General features: G+C 41.8%; 1 protein-coding gene across 5 annotated transcripts in view; it reads left to right on the plus strand.

Moving 5' to 3' along the window:
- KCNJ6 (potassium inwardly rectifying channel subfamily J member 6) overlaps positions 1–19,736 on the plus strand; it is a 233,678-nt gene that overhangs the window by 172,491 nt on the left and 41,451 nt on the right. Inside the window, exon 4 of one of the 5 annotated variants that reach the window (XM_075132779.1) lies at positions 12,972–13,131. The exons of the other annotated variants lie outside the window; for them this stretch is intronic. Coding sequence (XP_074988880.1) covers positions 12,972–13,129 — 158 coding nt within the window. The 3' untranslated portion in view covers positions 13,130–13,131. The remainder of the gene's footprint in view (positions 1–12,971; positions 13,132–19,736) is intronic. 5 annotated transcript variants of the gene reach the window in all.

Consider the following 19,736-nt stretch of genomic DNA (forward strand, 5'->3'; position numbering starts at 1 on the left):
GTAGCCAGTGTCACAAGCTATTTACATGCCAGATATGCTAAAGATTCATATGTCCCTTCATGCTTCGACCACCATTCCTGAGGACATGCGTCCATGATGATGACTGGTTCTGCTTGATAACGATCCAAAGCAGAGTGGACCGACGCATGTTCATTTTCAACATCTGAGTCAGAAGCCACCAGCAGAAGGTTGATTTTCTTTTTTAGTGGTTCGGGTTCTGTAGTTTCTGCATCGGAGTGTTGCTCTTTTAAGACTTCTGAAAGCATGCCACACCTCGTCCATCTCAGATTTTGAAAAGCACTTCAGATTCTTAAACTTTGGGTTGAGTGCTGTAGCTATCTTTAGAAATCTCACATTGGTACCTTCTTTGCATTTTGTCAGATCTGCAGTGAAACTATTCTTAAAACGAACAACATGTGCTAGGTCATCATCCGAGACTGCCATAACATGAAATATATGGCAGAATGAGGGTAAAACACAGAGCAGGAGACATATAATTCTCCCCCAAGGAGTTCAGTCACAAATTTCATTAACACATTATTTTTTAACAAGCTTTGTCAGCATGGAAGCATGTACTGTTCTCACATTCAGGTGACATTATAAATAAGAAGCGGGCAGCATTAAGTCCTGTAAATGTAAACAAGCTTGTTTGTCTTAGCGGTTGGCTGAACAAGAAGTAGGACTGAGTGGACTTGTAGGCTCTAAAGTTTTATATTGTTTTCTTTTTGAGTGCAGTTATGTAACAAAAAAAGCTACAGTTGTAAATCGCACTTTCACAATAAAGAGATTGCTCTACAAGTGAGGTGAATTGAAAAATACTATTTCTTTTATCATTTTTACTGTGCAAATATTTGCAATAAAAATAATATAAAGTGAGCACTGTGCACTTTGTACTCTGTGTTGTAATTGAAATATATTTGAAAATGTAGAAAAACATCCAAAAATATTTAATACATTTCAATTGGTATTCTATTGTCATTTAACAGTGTGATTAAAAGTGTGATTAATCCCGATTAATTTTTTTAATTGCGATTAATTTTTTTGAGTTAATCACATGAGTTAACCGTGATTAATTGACAGCCCTAGCAACAACATATTTTCAGTAGAGGAGCTTCTCTTTTTGGTTAATTTGGCAGAGAGACCTTTACTGGTAGATTTGAGCTCATAACTAAGACAATACTGGGATTTAAAAACCTGTACAAAAGCCACAAGGACTGCTTTCCACTAACCCTGAGTCTGCTGTCAATGCTGCTCCACGGCTGGCACTTTAGAGCACATAGCATGAAGCAGAGCAACTCAAACATTCTGTTCTTCTTATGCCCTATCACTCTGAGACCAAACATGTCACCTCCATGATGCACATGATACCCACAGGCAGAGTAAATGAGGATCACTAAGTTGCTCTGAAACCTGGGTCTCTTTGGTTGATTTTGCTTCTGTCTCCACGTCACTAGGCCAAGCCCATAGTCATGCTTCATGTTAATGGCAGCATCACAGGGGTACGGTGCATCGCTACAGTCCATTTGGGGAACCCAAAATTCCAGTTTGCAATTTACCTTTAACTGTCACCGTTGAGAAGTGTTACCTAACAGAGGGCTATATCACCTTCTCTCACGGAGAAACACATGGGAAAGGCCATAGGGGACTGAAAGTACTGCACAGTTTTCAAGTTGCACAGTTTTTTGCAAGGAAAGTAGCTGAGCCCTCTGCATGGCTCTGCTGGCTCCCTCACCCTGGATATCATGGGTCAATGCTACCATTGGCTGGGTTCTCCTACCACTGCTCAGTATCAGACTCACAGTGGACGCAGCAGGAGTTAATCTCACTTAAGCAGCGACATTTCCATTTCTCTATGGGAATCCAAGGGGTCCACTGAGGATGATGTTCCAGAGAGATCTTGGATCCTCAGATTCACCCCCAGCCCTGCCTCAACACACCATGGAGCTTCAACAGAGGAACTTCTGCAGGGGCCAGGGCAGGATAGGATGATGGCACTGAGCGGCTTTCCCTGTCCCTCAGGTTGCTCCCAGTCCCAAGAGACGATGCTGGTAGCCAATTCTATAGTAAACTAAGTAAAGGTTTATTAGCTAAGAAAAGGAAATGAGAGTTATTGAGAGGTTAAAGCAGGTAAAACATATGCAGAGGTGAGTCACAGTTTGTAATTACAAATGGTGGCAGTGATGTAATAAACTGCCAGTTTCCTAAAAGTCCTTTCAGGGTATCCAGATTCTCTGTGGGGATCTTGACTTTGTATCTGGTACACTTCCCTAGAAGAGTCAAAACATCCCGAGATCCAGAATCTTTCCCTGAATCCACACTTATAGCTTCTTCTCACAGAAAACAAACTGACAGGGTCACTAACCGCGTGGGCTTTTCCTTTGATGACAGAGAGTGAGGAATGCATTTTGAGTCTTTGACCTCCGATCCTCACACACAATGTCCACTTGCTAAGAAATTAGCACTTTTCTGTTAAAGTTCTTCATTTGCATTTCACAAGGTTTCTCTCTCCTTTGATGGATTATTTAGTTACAGGGTATACACAAATGTTTGCTATTACACTATAACGGGATACAGATAAGTGAAAACAATGCAAGTAATATCCCACTAGTTTTCATGAAGTTTAAACACCAAGTACACTTGTATACATTTAACAATCACTTTGATTTATACTAATACACAAGTGATTTGGCCTGGAGCTCTGGTATGAGCTGGCCCCTGGTCTGTCAACATCACTGTTACAACAAACTTTTCTAATAGCGTTAGGTTCTCTTTAAAATCACAGGTAATTGCATTAGTGCATGTCATTAGTATGTTGTTCTTCACATTCAACTGTAGCAAAAAGTTTTCATTCAGAATATAACAGAACCGTTACTATGAGGGCAGAAGTGACAGAAAATATAAAAGAAACAGCAAATACAATTGTCAGGCATACTGTAAATTCAAGATAAGAATTTGACAGACTAAAAAGGACAAGGCTATGGACTGCAGTTAATCCCACAGGACATCTGAAATATGTTAAAAGGGCCCAGCTTTTTGATGTGCCCTTCTCGTATCTAAAGGGGCAGTTACCAGCACTAAAAACTCCTTTTATGGCATTGCTTCTGGGTTTCCTGAGGCCACCACAAAAGAGTTCTCCAGAGGTTAGAGCAAAGAAAAACTGCAGAATTACAATGAACCTCAGAGACTCAAAAATTATAATATGGCATTTAAAACACATAGAAGCAAACTGAGGATCAGCTTCACCAGTACTGTCTGGCTGCTTTGTACCACTGATAACACAAAGCAGCCATAAACCCAGCTTAATGGGATGGTCACAATGCATTTACAGCCGCTTTGCAGAGAGGTGCAAAACAGCAAGAAAGAGCCAAAATCAATCTGGACCTGAGACTTTACCAGGTATTACAGTTTTTTTTCCCATGGTATATGAATGGAGTTGTTTAAATTCTGTGAGTTATACACTGCTCAGGATTCAGACCTGCAATTCCTACCAACATTAATCGGAGTTTGCTCACATGGATTGTAGTTTGCAGTAAATTTATAGACATCTTCCAAACTATAGGTCTACAAAATAGTTAAACAAGTTCTTTCTTTCTAAATGAAGAGGGCTATCAAGAGCTCCAATGTGAGAATATTTTGGGGGTATAGCCGTATTCCAAATTAGTGTTTCCTAAATCGTCATGGAACAATCAGGCTAATTAAGTAGGTCATTTACTGTTTGATGTTAAAGCCCAAATAAATTAATCTGAGCATCTTCAGAAAAGTCTATGGCTTAGTTTAAGAGGGCCATTTTTTAGCTGGAAAAGCCATTTCCTGAGCAGTCAGGCTGTCTTGCTGCTAAGCAACACAAATCTCATTTTTCCTCAGAAACGGAGACCACCACTTTTACACATCTGCTGCTTTTCCCAACCTGCTGTTTTCTCTTGTTGCAAGGGTGGGCAAGAGAGGGTCTGTCTCTTCTGGGAGAGACCAGGCAACGTATCTTCCACTTTGACATTGGTGCCTTCAGAGGCAACCTCAGGACCCACTTAGTTCAGTCAGGTCTAGTTTTCTGAGAATCTATGGGTGTTCTGTTTGCTTACAGAAAGTCCCAGAAGCCTGTATGCTGACTGCTCCAGGCTACCATTCCCAAATTTAGCAGAGAATCTGCACCTTAGTCCTCAGAGTGTGCTGCAGTTTTAGAACATCCCAGAGCAAGGCCTTGTCTATATAGCTGCACTGGTTTAAACAAAACATGTAATGCTAAGCAGATTTGGTTAAACAGGTGCCAAACAGTGTGAATATTCTATTCAATTTAAATCTGGTTTATATTGATTTAGTTTAGCTTGGTAACCAACAGATTTAAGATAAATCAATATAAAACAGGATTCCATCACATTAAGAATTTATTCTTTTTGTGTTTTGCACCAGTTTAATTAAAACATTTTCTTTAATTTTTTTTTAAACTTAAAATGATGCAATCCTAAATATAGACAAGGCTTAAGAAAACTTTCTCCCCTCATTTTCCAAGAGATTCATCAATCTCCAGAGCTGGTATAAAAAAAAATTAAAAAAAATCTGAAAACTTTCCCAGGGTATTCATTGAATTATGGAAAATGTTGAGAAAAATCAAGTTGCTTTTTTAGAAATGTTTACTCATGAAAAATGACCAAATTTTACCCAAAAATAATGGTTCAGATAAAAAAGTCTAATTGAATTTGTGACTCAGAAGGTAGAAGTCAGCTTTTAATATTTCAATATCCATCTATTTAAGCCCCAATTTGGCAAAGCACTGAAGCACATCTAAATGATCACACATTCAAATTAAACTGCCAGCGCAGTATAAAGGGGCTGAGAATCAGGCTCCAGTTGTGTATCCTGGGAGGATTGTGACAGTACACATTTCCTTTCAGTTTTCTTTCTCTGTCTGTGCTGCCCTCACTTTGCCCTCATGCTCTTCCTTGACACCGCTTAAGAGCAGAGGACTATAGTCTCTCTTACAGTCCATGGCCAGAATGAGGTTGTCACTCACACCACTTCTACCTATTTCTGGAGTTATATCTTCTTTACGAACAACTATGTGGGGCTTTTTTACATCATGACCATTACCTTGATGTAAAATCTTAGTGGAGACAAGGCATAGGGAGTGGACATAGCTAGTGGAGGTCAGTTGTGTACCCCACCCCCCAAACCTAGGGCTGGCCTCGATTAAGCTAGTCATGATCAAAACTAACTGTGCCTTGTCCTCCACTAGGATTTTACATAGGCAGCTTTTTGTGTGTGGTGGAGGATACAATCAAAATGAAAGGATCAGAGAGCGCAGTTTACACAAAATAGCTCAAATAGGGGAAAAATACAGAAAATTCCATATTTTACAGAGGGGGAAACTAAGGCATAGGGAGGTTAAGTGACTTGTCCAAGCTCCCATAGGAAGTCTGTGGCAGAGCTATAATAGAACCTAGCCCTCACCCGACTCATGGCCCCCTCTTTCCACACATTCTTGCCCATTAACTTACATATTAGCTCGGACTGGGCCCCCAAATTTAAAGTAGTTCTCTGTAACTTTGGACATTCAAGCAAAGTAAATGAAAAAATGGTAACCTGTGTATATTTTTCAATTAACTGTCTTCGTCTGATCAAAGAGTATTTGACAATCCCTAGCAAGCACTACATGTATATGCAAATTAACAGTTAGCACAGGTCTGTGATACTGGACATTCTGTCTGTCTAGATATTTATATCTGGGCTTCATAGGTGCACTGAAGTGTTCAATTCTCTGTTTAAGATTTAGAAGAAAGAGTAATACTTCAAACAAAAATATTGGATAACAACAAAATTCAAGTACAGATAAATTCATTGATCTTAAAGTTATATTCAGATACCCACTCTGATGGGCAGTGATAACTGGGAATAGCATGCATTCAAATGAAAGCAATTGTATTTAAACTTTCAATCATACTGAAATTCTTGGTCTGGAAACAGACACTAAACTTTTACCGTGTTGTTATCATGTTGTGCATTAAGAGATGCCTGGGGCGACCATCTTATGCAGTCCGGCAGCATTCCAGCCACACTCCACACTGTATTCTACAAACTGCACTTGGAGACTCTGCTGTAAGGTTCAAATATGGTTGTAACAGTTTTTAAAATATGTGGATTCAAACTCCATTAAGTCATTTAAAACTTATGATGAGATAACTGGCTCTGTAGATGAGAGGAAAGCAGTGGATGTGTTATTCCTTGACTTTAGCAAAGCTTTTGATACGGTCTCCCACATTATTCTTGCCAGCAAGTTAAAGAAGTATGGGCTGGATCAATGGACTATAAGGTGGACAGAAAGCTGGCTAGATCATCGGGCTCAGTGGGTAGTGATTAATGGCTCCATGTCTAGTTGGCAGCCAGTATCAAGCGGAGTGCCCCAAGGGTCAGTCCTGGGGCTGGTTTTGTTGAATATCTTCATTAATGATCTGGAGGATGGTGTGGATTGCATCCTCAGCAAGTTTGCAGATGACACTAAGCTGGGTGGAGTGGTAGATGCGCTGGAGGGTAGTGATAGGATACAGATGGCCCTAGACAAATTAGAGGATTGGGCCAAAAGAAATCTGATGAGGTTCAACAAGGACAAGTGTAGAGTCCTGCACTTAGGACGGAAGAATCCCATGCACCACTACAGACTAGGGACCAAATGGCTAGGCAGCAGTTCTGCAGAGAAGGACCTAGGGGTGACAGTGGACGAGAATCTGGATATGAGTCAACAGTGTGCCCTTGTTGCCAAGAAGGCTAACGGCATTTTGGGCTGTATATGTCGGGGCATTGCCAGCAGACCGAGGGACGTGATCGTTCCCCTCTATTAGACAATGGTGAGGCCTCATCTGGAGTACTGTGTCCAGTTTTGGGCCCCACACTACAAGAAGGATGTGGAAAAATTTGAAAACGTCCAGCGGAGGGCAACAAAAATGATTAGGGGACTGGAACACATGATTTATGAGAAGAGGCTGAGGAAACTGGGTTGTTTAGTCTGCAGAAGAGAAGAATGAAGGGGGGATTTGATAGCTGCTTTCAGCTATCTGAAAGGGGATTTCCAAAGAGGATGGATCTAGATTGTTCTCAGTGGTGGCAGATACAGAACAAAGAGTAATGGTCACAAGTTGCAGTGGGGGAGGTTTAGGTTGGATATTAGGAAAAACTTTTTCACTAGGAGGTTGGTGAAGCACTGGAATGCGTTACCTAAGGAGGTGGTGGAATCTCCTTCCTTTGAGGTTTTTAAGGTCAGGCTTGACAAAGCTCTGGCTGGGATGATTTAGTTGGGGATTGGTCCTGCTTTGAGCAGGGCGTTGGACTAGATGATCTCCTGAGGTCCCTTAGAACCCTGATATTCTATGATTCTATGAAAACCTTGCAATGGAGTAGGCTTAAGCCCATTCAGCCGTGCTGCTTGTTTTGTCTCTTACACCTCTGCAAAATGGGTGTAAAATGCTGGTAGCATGTCACTCCTAGTTTTTTCACAGATAATAAATGACTCCACATTGAAGGTGAGGCAATGAAAAATCAGGCCCCGAATGTCTGCCTGAACATTGAAATTCCTGTCAGTTTGCATCACAAACTTAATGTACATTATGGGCTTAATCCAAAACCCCTTGAAGCCAATGGAAAGACTCTCATTCACTTCAAAGGAATTTTATAATAGTCATAAAATAATAAATGTAATTTACAGGTGCCTGTCAGTTTTCCAGTCACCTCAGAAAACAAGCAATTAAGACACTAATTAAAATACTCATTAATTAAGACAGATTAAAAGCAGCTAAAAGATTTACAAGGAAGTCAAGGGACTGATAATGGAAGCTTTTGTCTAAGAAAAGGGGACTTTATGCCATTTTTTAAAAAAAAAGAGTCAATATTGAGGAGTCAATCCTCTATGCAAGAAACCATTCCCTGGGAGCTCTCCTATTGTGTAGCTACCCTTCTTTACATGTAGATGTAAAAACACCCAGTGCAGAGTTGTACCAAAACAAAGCTTTAATATTTCATCACATGAACATGTGTTCATGGTACATACAAATACTGCTATGTAATTATTTGATCAGACTGCAGAAATAATCCTCACCCTAGTCCTCTTCTTTACATACTGTCATCCCTCATGACCTACCAAACTTTCCATCTCTTGCATGTTGTTGTTTAGTGTTTAATCTGTTAGAAAAAAGAAACAAGAGCCAAATTCATACCAGGTATAACTCCCCTGAACAGAATGATGGTGGATTCATTAAAATTTTTTGTTAATGAAATCATTAAAAAGATGAAAAAACTATGGAAGAGTCCTATGGACTCCTGTAAACACACACAGCTCTCAGGGCTGTTCCTCCTAATTTTTTGTAACTACGGCCAAGATCAACCTAGCTAGGTTTTTCTAAGGTCACCCGTCATCACAGTATTTGAGTAACTTTAAGCCAATCAGGAAAATCTGCAGGAGAAGCTTAACAGCAGTATAGGAGTCCAATCAGGGAATCTCAAGGAGTTTCCTCCAAATTTTTCCATCAGAGCTGAGGTTCTCTACCTTGCTTCTTCCAGAGCAGGAAGATGAAAGAGTTCGTCCACCAAAATCTGTGGATATCCCGAGATGCATACAGTTCTGGGAATAGGAGACAGGCCATTGCTGCTCTGTCCAGGGCAAGTGCTTCTCCTTCATTTCCACTCTTCCTGGCCCTGCCTTTTCCCCCAGAGGAATGAATAGGCCAATTCACCTGAAAATTTCAATAAAAAGATGTTGATTTTAAACATTCTGAGGAATGATGCCATTCCTGGACCACACCAGCCCAATCAGTGCACTGCTAAAAAGGCAGCCATTTCAGAGAGATTTGTATTCTCTGGACATAATAGAATACATAGCAAAGCATAAATAATAATTCATACTATCTTGCACTCAGGTTGCATCTTCCACCCAAATATTTCAATGTCAGCATCAGAAGGTGATTTATGTGTGGGCCCAATTTCTTGAGGCAGTCCCAATTTTTGGCTCCATATGATGCAATGCTCTGGTATATCATGATGTATGGGGGTCAGACTAGAGGATCACAATGGTCCCTTCTGGCCTTAAAAAGCTATTAAAAGATGTCACATGATGCAATATCAGGATGTCATTTTTTGGCCCTAGGAGTAGTAGTTGCAAAGCTGTATGTAGATTTGAAAATAGATGTGTGTGGCTGAAGTGAAATTGGTATAAGGTTAGAGGAGTTTTGACAGACTGGAGGGGTATTGCATAGTGTGCTGATGGGAGATTTAGCATAGTTTATCAGTGCGATCATTTATTTACTATTCAATAGCAACATATACCCCATTAATAGGGATAAAGGTACACCTACTGTGTATTTTATTAAAAATTAAACCAAACTTAAACAAAGGTAGTTCAAAAGTTGTAGCGTGTACATTTAAAAATTCACAAACTAGGTAAGTGTAAGAGCTCATTTGGTTTGTAGCATGTGCTGTTGCTGCCACAGAACTCAATACTTTAGCTTAGGGTAAGTGTCCCTCAGAACCACTACAGTTAAACTTCAGAAATATGGAGACAAGGGAAAAGATAATGCTAAAAAGACCATAAAGAAATAGCCAATGCACCTTGGGCTAGATACATCCTGTGGCTTAGAGAAAGAATGTGTATGAAAAATATGTCCACGACACAAGGCACCCGTGCATGGACTTCATTCTGTGGTGTGAGAGTTCCACTTGCTTGACACAATCTGGGTTCAAAAAGGTGAACAACTTGGGAGTTGTGGGAGAGAGAGTTTTGAAAGCAGAATGAGGCAGAAACACAGCTACCTTGGTACAAGACTAAAGGCAAAGACAATATTGGCAGACACCAGTTCCCTCAAGCCCAGCCTTGCTGTTTAAGCTCGTCTCCGTCATAAATTCAATGCAAATAGCGATTGGCCAGATTCTCCAGGATCCTCCCTTTGTGTCATTTTGCTGGTTCAGAAGAGCCATAAAGCCAGCAGAACTGGTCACCTGGGCATTCCTCTAGTGCAGGGGACTTCCTGGGTGTTGAAGAGGCAGCACAGTGTCTCTAAACCACCTGCTCTCGCAAACAGCAGCAGAGGGGCATGGCAGATGGAAGGGAGCATGGTTACAATGCCGCAGCGCTCTGACTATTCCAGGCTGGTATGGCTCTTTGGGACCATTGGCAAATGGGCATAGGTCATGGCACAGCCCTGAGGCGGCTTTATTTTAGGCCCCAGAATCAGGGAGCTGCCACCTTTCCCCACTGGGTTCTGTGCTAAGCAAAGCTCTGCCAAATCCAAGAATTTGGGCTATTATCAATGACTATACATTTGGTAAGTATGAGCCAAATTTTCAGCTGGAGTAAATGGACATTGACCTCAATGGAGCTTTACCCATTTACACCGGTTTAGAATCTGGCTCTCTAGATCCAACAGTGTTAAAAATAGAAGGTGCCAAAGGGCCCTTATTAAAATATGTTTGACGTTTTTTTAAAAATGGGTCACATTTTAATGGTTCTAACTTTTAACTTATTTGATGGCATCTCTTAGAACATTCACAAAAATTCTAACTGTGAGAGTGAGAGTATGGGAAAGGAATACTCCACTGACTTTAGAAGAAAAATGTCCCCAATTTAGCTGCATTTTCAACACAAACTTCAGAATGGAGTCACAACTAGAACCACCATACTATGGTATGTTAGTGTAAGCAGTGTCAGGATGAGCTCCACCCTGACATCTGGTGGTGAGGTGTGGCAAGTTGTGGAAAAGAACTTTAGGGGCCGATCTCATTTGCATAGGCACACCCACCACGCCTAGAATGAGACCATAGCTGCCCAAATGGTCACTTTGGCTGCTGTGGGATCCCCAGTGTCTCTGTTATTGGGGCAGGAAGAATAAATTGTTATTACCCTGATTATGGGAACTGTGCTTGGAACTGTACGTGGCCTTTTGTTATGATGGAGGGATTCACCATCAACTAAGTAGTACTCGCTAGGCAAGGGTCATGGGTTCCAAAACTGTGTGAATAGAGAGAGGCTGGGGACAAGTATTAATACTTGGTGGCATGGGCCCCCTTGGTGAGGGCCTTACATGCTAATTGCACTTCCTTCTCTCTCCACTGTGGAATATCAGAGCTAATTTTGATTTCATTAGAAGTCTAGTTATAGGCTGCTGAGCTCACTTTGGGCTGACAGTACACCAGCACTGGGGCTCCCCTACTACAAGCTGAATTCACCTAAGACCTGAAATCACTGAGTGTTGTGTTAAGTATGGGAGAGCTGTTTGCGGGATGGCTGGTGAAGCAGTTTGATGCGGAGCAGTGTGTGGATGGTAGGAGCTGCTTGTGGGCCGTGGAGCTGAGCGAAGGAGTTCGTGGGGCGGCGAGCGGAGCGGAGCGGAGCGCAGCTGAGTGAAGGAGTTCGTGGGGCGGCTGGCGGAGCGGAGCGCAGCTGAGCGAAGGAGTTCGTGGGGTGGCTGGCAGAGCGGAGTGCAGCTGAGTGAAGGAGTTTGTGGGGTGGCTGGCGGAGCGGAGCGCCGCTATGGAGCTATGGGGCGGTCACGTAAGGTGCCTCTTACCCCCGTCCCATTTCCACCCAGGTTGGGAGGTAAAGCTCCGCAGATAAACTTTCGAACTCTGGGGCTGCCCTGACCAGGGACAGAGACTTTTGGGGCATTGGACTTTTGGGACTTTGGGTGATTTGGGGTTGCTGGACTCAAGAACCAAAGGGAAAAGGGCATGCCCCAATTTGCCTGGGGTGGGTTTTTTTTTGCTCATGGGTTGTGTTATGAATCCTGTTGGTGGTGTTTCCCCAACATAATGCCACATTGTTTCTCTCTGTTATTAAAGGGCTTTTGCTACACTCAGACTCTGTGCTTGCGAGAGGGGAAGTATTGCCTCTTGGAGGCGCCCAGCGGGGTGGTATATATTTGTCCCAGGTCACTGGGTGGGGGCTCAAGCCGGTTTGCATTGTGTTATTGGAATGGAACCCCTAGATATTGAACCCGGCCCTTGTTGCTGCCAACTCTGACGGGCAGAAAGGTTACATTAGAAAGATTTTATTGGCATTCATTTTTATACAGCTACATTATTACTTATGAGTTACGAGGCGTGTTCTGGAGCTAAATCCAAATTCAGGCTGATGAAACCTTTATGCCACACGCAATCTTCTCTACCTAAAAATGTCACCTTTATAGCTTGATAGGCCATGGCACCACAGGTCCAGGAGTAAGTGCTGTTTTCCATTGGGAAACTGAGACTTTCCCCTTCCCTGTGGTTTAAGTCTTCTGTTTCTAGTCCTGGAGGCGTGCAAAATACTTTAAATAAATGATTTTTATTTGTGGAAAGTTGGCACAGGTGAAGGATTGAATCTTGCCTGTCTTATGCTGTAGGCAAAAGTAATATATTTGTGTGTGAGCATGTGCAGAGAGTACCTCACATGCAGAGAGACATGGAAGAACATCTCTCCCTCAGGATGATTTTCTTTTCTAATTTGTAATAGTGGCTATCTGAAGCCAATGAGCAGTTGAAAATGTTACCATCAATCCCAGGGGAAGGGATTAGCAGGCAGAGGGCAGTTAAAGTGCTTCATAAATCTAGTTCAGAGCAATGTAATACAGTTATCATATGGTTTTCGAGGTGATGGCATGGATTTCACTTTCACATATGTGGGAGAGAGAGAGACGTGGATCAGAATAGTTATCATACACCTATCCATATACATATCAGTGCTTAGAAACTGTGTGAACCACAGACATGACAAATTATAGCAGCCAACATGACCTATCGTTAAAAGTCCTTCTCTCAAAAGCTCTTGGAAATGTTAGTTAGTGTAGAGTATTTTAAAGGGGAAAAAACCCACAACTTTGTTCTGGTAAAACAGCCACCTTTCTCCAGCTAATAAAATCACTCAGCTATTTAAGATAATTAAATGTACTGTTTTACATAGTAATTGTATTAATTTCATTAAAAAAATGTAAGGCCTTCTTACTGCAATTTGATCCATACAGGTGGACCCTGGCATTCAGTGAGACTCTTCACAGGACGAAGGGTTCATCCCTGTGCATCAAGTAGCAGGATTGGGCCTTCCATTATAAATTCCTTGGAGCATGGATTATGTTCTTACGTTCTGTACAATGCTGAGCATACATCAGTGCCCAGCAAGTAATGGTAAGTGCTAGTATAGTTCACTGGGTCCAATCCATATGTGCCCTGCATGTGGAACCCCCACTGACTTTGATAAGAGTGCCACACATGGAACACTTATGCTTAAATTATTTCTGGTCAAAAGGGAACTCAAAAGCAACAATTCACAATTAGTGTTTTGTATTTTCAGGTCTTAAAAAGAGATCAAACTGTTTATTTCAACATTCTATGAAAAGTAATTCCTTCTCTGGAACCAGGCATGATAAATTTCATCCCACTTCAAAACCATCTACGTTTAACTAGTGCAAACATACATCTCTGTGGAGTTTGTCATTTACTACAATGTGAAATCCATCTGTGAACGAAAGAAATCCAGTGTGACCCAGATCATTCAAGCTGCCAGACTCTCATGTCTTTGGAGACACATGCCCCAGCAGCCCGCTCATGTGGAACATGGTGCAGGACCTGACCCTAAGTTATGTAGTAGTGACTTATGATCATGGCTAGCACTCTTGTTCAGTCAGCTTTGCCACTGCAAACTCCGAGATTGAGAACACGGCTGTAAAAAGCATCTGCATGCCAAAACCTGGAAAAGGGGATTTCCTTGAGGGATCAAACTTTATTTTATTTCTTTAAAATTGGTTTATCCACTGAAATGTTGTCTAAGTTCCGCCACAGGGAGGAAGGAGTTTTGTTGTACAGATATTTTCTTGTATTTTTTACAGAACAAAAACATCCTGAAGATGAAATGTGAAATTTTCAAGGGACTGATTCACACTGTAGACTACTTGCCAGTGAGCACTTGGTTAAATGAAAATGGATTTTTGGGATTTAAGAAGTAGTTACTAAGAATATGCAATAAGGGATTGAGCCAGAGCCCACTGAAGTCAGTGGAAAAGTTCCTAATGACTTCAAAGAGTTTTGGATCAGGTCATAACTACATTTTCCACAAGGACTCCACTTCACTACCCATAATTATATGAGACCTCACTCAATCCGAAGGAGGCAAACAAACATTGTCTCCGTTTCAGTACACATTTCATTTTTACTATACTTTTTTCCCCTGAAAAAGCCATTAAATACAAAGCATTAAATTAGAAAAACCAATAATGGCCACACTAGGAAAAGTGCCTCAAACCCGGCTGCTAAATTTGAACCTGCAATTTTGCACACACCGTCATTTACAATGACAAATTTGGGTGAGGCATAAATAAAATGCAAGGCCCCAATCCAAAGCCCTTTGACTTCAATAGGCTTTGGATCAGGCCCTTGATGTCCAGCTCCCTAACTTGCAGATGTAAATATTATTTAAACCCACAAATCAGATATTCTATTTTGTACCCAAAAGCAGTTAGCATGCAAGATTATGGCTGCAAAGTTAGGCCCTGATAGAGCAAAGTACTTAAGCACATACCAAACAGAGCCCAGGAGTAACCCCACTGAAGTCAATACATGGAACTGAGGGTATGTCTCTATTGCATTCCAAGGTGAGATTGCAGCTCAGGTAGACACACCCACGCTAGCTTTAGACATGCTAGCATTGCTAAAAATAGCAGGGTAGGTGCAGCGGTGAAGGCTTCAGCAACATGAGTAAGTAACCAGGGTTCCTGGTGAGTTTCTACAGCCTGCTCTGAAGCCTGCCCAACCACATGTACACTGCTATTATTAGCAATGCTATCACAGGTATGTCTACCTAAGCTGCAATCACACCTTGAATTGCAGTATACATATACTCTGACAAATGGGACTACTTACATGCTTAACTTGAGACACATTCTTAATTGCTTTGCTGGATTGGGGCTTTAGAGGCCGATTTTAAAAATCTGGCCCTCGAAGTTAGTTTTAAAACCTAGAAATTCTAAAAGGAGAAAAAGCACTTTCTGATGGGGATAAAGAAATACTCCACGGGGAAGAAAATAAAGCAGTGGAGTCTAGAACTGGATGATCCACTTTTGCTCAAATCAGACTGAGCAAGGTGACTTCTTAAAAAAAAACTGAGGTGAAATTTACAAATGGTCCAGAAAATAAACCTCTATGTCATTTCAGAAAAGACAGACCTAGCTTGATCTGAAAGAGAATGGTATAACATCTGCCTATTTCATTCAGTGGTGACTGAGGCTATGTCTACTTTACAGCAGCCACAGAGGTGCAGCTGTACCACTGTAGCACTTCTGGTGAAGATGCTCTAAGTCGATGGGAGAGAGTTCTGCCCTTGGCTTAACTCCTGCCTCTGTGAGAGGCGATAGATATGACAGCAGGAAAAGCAATTCCTCTGACAAAATGTTGTCTACACCAGCGCTTAGGGAGGTTTAATTTATGTCACTCAGGGGTGTGAATTATTCACACCCGTTAGTAACCTAAGATATAGTGAATTAATTTGTAGTGTAGACATAACTGCTAATACAGTACTCAGGCTAACAGAAGATATACTTGCACTTAATTAAATAATCCTCCAGGTATCATGGACCTGATTTTCCACTGCCACACACTGTGTACTCATTTATATCTCTGCAAAGAAAGTGTAAAAGTTGGTGTAAACTGCTGCTCTTCTGATTTAGTAGCATTTTATATCCATTTTGCAACCACTTTGCACAGGTCCATAAGGACAGAGAGCACAAGCCAACAGAAAATCAGGCTCTAAATCTATTGTTGATGGTCACTTTAATAATATCAGCCCAGCATTTCTGGAAGAGAACATTAAACATATTGGAAATATAATATTTTGAAAGTGATAGCATTTCTTCCCCTCCTACATCATATCTACCTTAATAATCCCACATCCTTGTAACCGGCTCGACTCCAATGACGCAGTCTCCTCTGCTTACTTAAAAGGAATGTTTCCACTGTAACTAAAAATACATGATTTTCAAATAAAGTTACGAATTTCTAAATACATGGAACAGTGTGTGGGTGTTACTGAGATAGGCACATGGTAGTGAAACAAGATCTCTCCTTTCCTCCACATCAGGGCCAGCTGTTTGTTCACTCATGGACCTGCATAAATCAAGACAAGCATTAGCTAAAGAAATCTGTACACAAATTTGGGTCCCACTGATCTGATCCTGATCCTGATCCTAGCTGGAAATAAACAAAAACCCATTTCTCTGAACACTCCTCAGCTACACTTTGTGCTGTCAGATGAAGTGGGACCCAGATCTGAACCACCCTTACTTTTGATTTTTAAAAAATAATAATAAAATCTCAAACCTTGAGACTTTTGCAGAATCAAAACTATCCCTTAGTTTTGTCTATGTGCAAAGATTTCTGGCCCACGCCACACAGGATACAGAGTCTGGGCCATGAGCAAACCCACTGCTACCATGAAGGTTCTGTCGGGCCACTCCACTATCTGAATGGAAGCTGTCCAAACCAATGACACCAATGCATGTGAATCTGCTCAGTGAGATACCTTATAGGAGTAACCCACAACAAGCCTAATGCTTGTCACCTACAGAGATTCTTACATGTGACACAGAAAAAAACTTTTGTAATAATTTCTAAAAGGTCTTGTTTGAATAATTTCTTCCATTCCGACCTACATAATTTCACCTTGAGCTTTGAATCTGAAAGCACCCCAGCATTCAAATTGAAACTCAAGTTTGACTTGCTTTTATGCTAATCCAATATGAAAATCACAGATTTCACAGGACCACTAATCAGCCCAGATTTATAAACTACTTGCTGGCACTGTTCTAAGTTTAGAATTAGAAATTAAACCCCAAACCAGGTGGGTTTTGTGAGAATTTCAGGTTTTGTTCCATGCATTTCCCCACAGCTCTTTTAATAACTGGCAAATCAGTACAACTCTATATCTTCCAAATCTGACCTCACTGAAGTTCAACTTCATAGAGGCTCCTGTTCAACAAGATACTTCAGCACATATAAAGTCCCACTGGCTTCAACCGGACTCCCCACATGCTTTTAGGGCAGGGTGGGTGGGAGTAAAGTTTAGGAAAAATCCGTTTAAATGGGGCATACATTATTAATGAATGAAGCCCTCCAGCTATAGTTCTGTTTTAAAACGCTGTTGCTGTTTCTAAACCTGTCAGAACCCCTTAATCAAGTTACAATCTTGTATTCAACTCCAGATAATCCATGATGGTGTGTCAGTTTGACTTGTAGGCATCTGTCATCATCTAATACGGAGAGAGAGAAAAAAAACAAAGAAAATTAAACAATGCTCATAGCTCTCCTGCGTCCCTCCTTAGGAGAGGTCGGCTAGTCTATATTTATCCCCAGATTTACATCCACCCCACATAAGCCTGGTGTTATTTTCATAGCTTGATCACCTCAAAAATGCTGAATCATGCAACAGGTTATAGAACATGTTATCTGTGCAGGGAAGAGACTGGCTCAGGACATTGATAATGGATATTCATCTTGACTGGGCTTGTGATCTTGCTCTCTTCCCATAGCATCATTCAAATATCCTCAGAGCTTATATTCATTTTTTGAAGTTGTGCTCTGTGCTCTGTTGCTGACAGGCCTACTTGCATGATGAAAGTTATGTCTCCAATTGTCCTGCAGTAGTGCTGCATTTTAATATCAACATTTGGGAAATAAAAATGGCACTTTGAGTTGCCAGTGAAACTCTGCAACCAAGCAATAAATAAATTTACAAAACCTCAAGAAATTAAGTGTAATGAAGCCTCAGCCATGTAAGTAGGGGCTTACCTACTCCAGTGCTGGGCCCATCCACCACTTCAGCTTCCCCTCACATAACATCTCTGTCCCACATTGGTTGTCGTCCATGGTGCTCTTACACAGGAGTCGTCAGTGCATTGACTTAACCCCCAACTAGCCCACTGAGTTTACCCCTTCCAGCATATCAAATGAAGTCTTAAACCAACACAAACAGTCTTCAATTCCAGCCTCTTGTCAGGGCACGACCCTTCTTCTGAGGGTCTGTCCTCTTCAGCCTTCAGTCTTACCATTGGGCTCAGTTTTCCACCTCCTGGGCACCAATCAACCTCTTCTTCCCCTTGTCAACAGGGTGGCTGCCCCACTTCCCAAGATGGCAGCAGAGAAGGGAAACCCACACCTGCCCTTTTCTATGGGTCTCTGCCCATGTGAACCCTCTTTAAATGGGCTATCTGCCCTTAGCCACCCAACCTTTTGCCCCATCCTTCAGTTTTTCCCAGGGCCTCTTCCTCCAGGAGCCTTCCTCTGGCCTCCCCAATATTTAAACCCCCATCTCAGCAGGCTACTGCTCCCTGCAGGTCTTGCTCCATGCACCCTCTGCCTGGAAACTAGGAAAAGTCTCCTGCTCCCACTCCACATCTCTTTCTTAGCTATTCCATTCTGTTCTCTATAGGTTCTTGTACCACCTTGTATATACTGTACTAACTGAGCACCTTCCAGCAGTGCATTAAGCCATGTGACTGACATCTGTCATATGGGCTTCGTTCTCTCCTCCTCTCCCTATGGGAGAACTGCATGTTCTGATAGGGTGTTTGTAAATAAATTCACTCATCGCTAGGTGTCAAGGTTCCTCCCCCACTCTGAACTCTAGGGTACAGATGTGGGGACCTGCATGAAAAACCTCCTAAGCTTATCTTTATCAGCTTAAGTCAAAACTTCCCCAAGGTACAAAATATTCCACCCGTTGTCCTTGGACTGGCCGCTACCACCACCAAACTAATACTGGTTACTGGGGAAGAGCTGTTTGGACGCGTCTTTCCCCCCAAAATACTTCCCAAAACCCTGCACCCCACTTCCTGGACAAGGTTTGGTAAAAAGCCTCACCAACTTGCCTAGGTGACTACAGACCCAGACCCTTGGATCTTAAGAACAATGAACAATCCTCCCAACACTTGCACCCCCCCCTTTCCTGGGAAATGTTGGATAAAAAGCCTCACCAATTTGCATAGGTGACCACAGACCCAAACCCTTGGATCTGAGAACAATGAAAAAGCATTCAGTTTTCTTACAAGAAGACTTTTAATAAAAATAGAAGTAAATAGAAATAAAGAAATCCCCCCTGTAAAATCAGGATGGTAGATATCTTACAGGGTAATTAGATTCAAAAACATAGAGAACCCCTCTAGGCAAAACCTTAAGTTACAAAAAAGATACACAGACAGAAATAGTTATTCTATTCAGCACAATTCTTTTCTCAGCCATTTAAAGAAATCGTAATCTAACACATACCTAGCTAGATTACTTACTAAAAGTTCTAAGACTCCATTCCTGGTCTATCCCCGACAAAGACAGACAATAGACAGACACACAGACCCTTTGTTTCTCTCCCTCCTCCCAGCTTTTGAAAGTATCTTGTCTCCTCATTGGTCATTTTGGTCAGGTGCCAGCGAGGTTACCTTTAGCTTCTTAACCCTTTACAGGTGAGAGGAGCTTTCCCCTGTCCAGGAGGGATTTCAAAGGAGTTTACCCTTCCCTTTATATTTATGACACTAGGCAACCCTTCATGGCCAGGTGTAGCGTAGCAGCTCTCTTGCTTCTCTAGCACCCCTTACCAACAGTTGTTCCAGTGCTGTGATGTCATCTCTTCCAATAACTTGGCACTTGGCCAGGTCACCATCTTAAATTCACCCCTTCCACAGTCACAGCTGTCCACACTTAAAAGTCCCAGAATGTTTTTAAACACGAACAAAATCCTTCCTCCCTCACTG

This window comes from Caretta caretta, chromosome 1, assembly GCF_965140235.1.
Source record: "Caretta caretta isolate rCarCar2 chromosome 1, rCarCar1.hap1, whole genome shotgun sequence".
NCBI classification, from domain to species: domain Eukaryota; kingdom Metazoa; phylum Chordata; order Testudines; family Cheloniidae; genus Caretta; species Caretta caretta.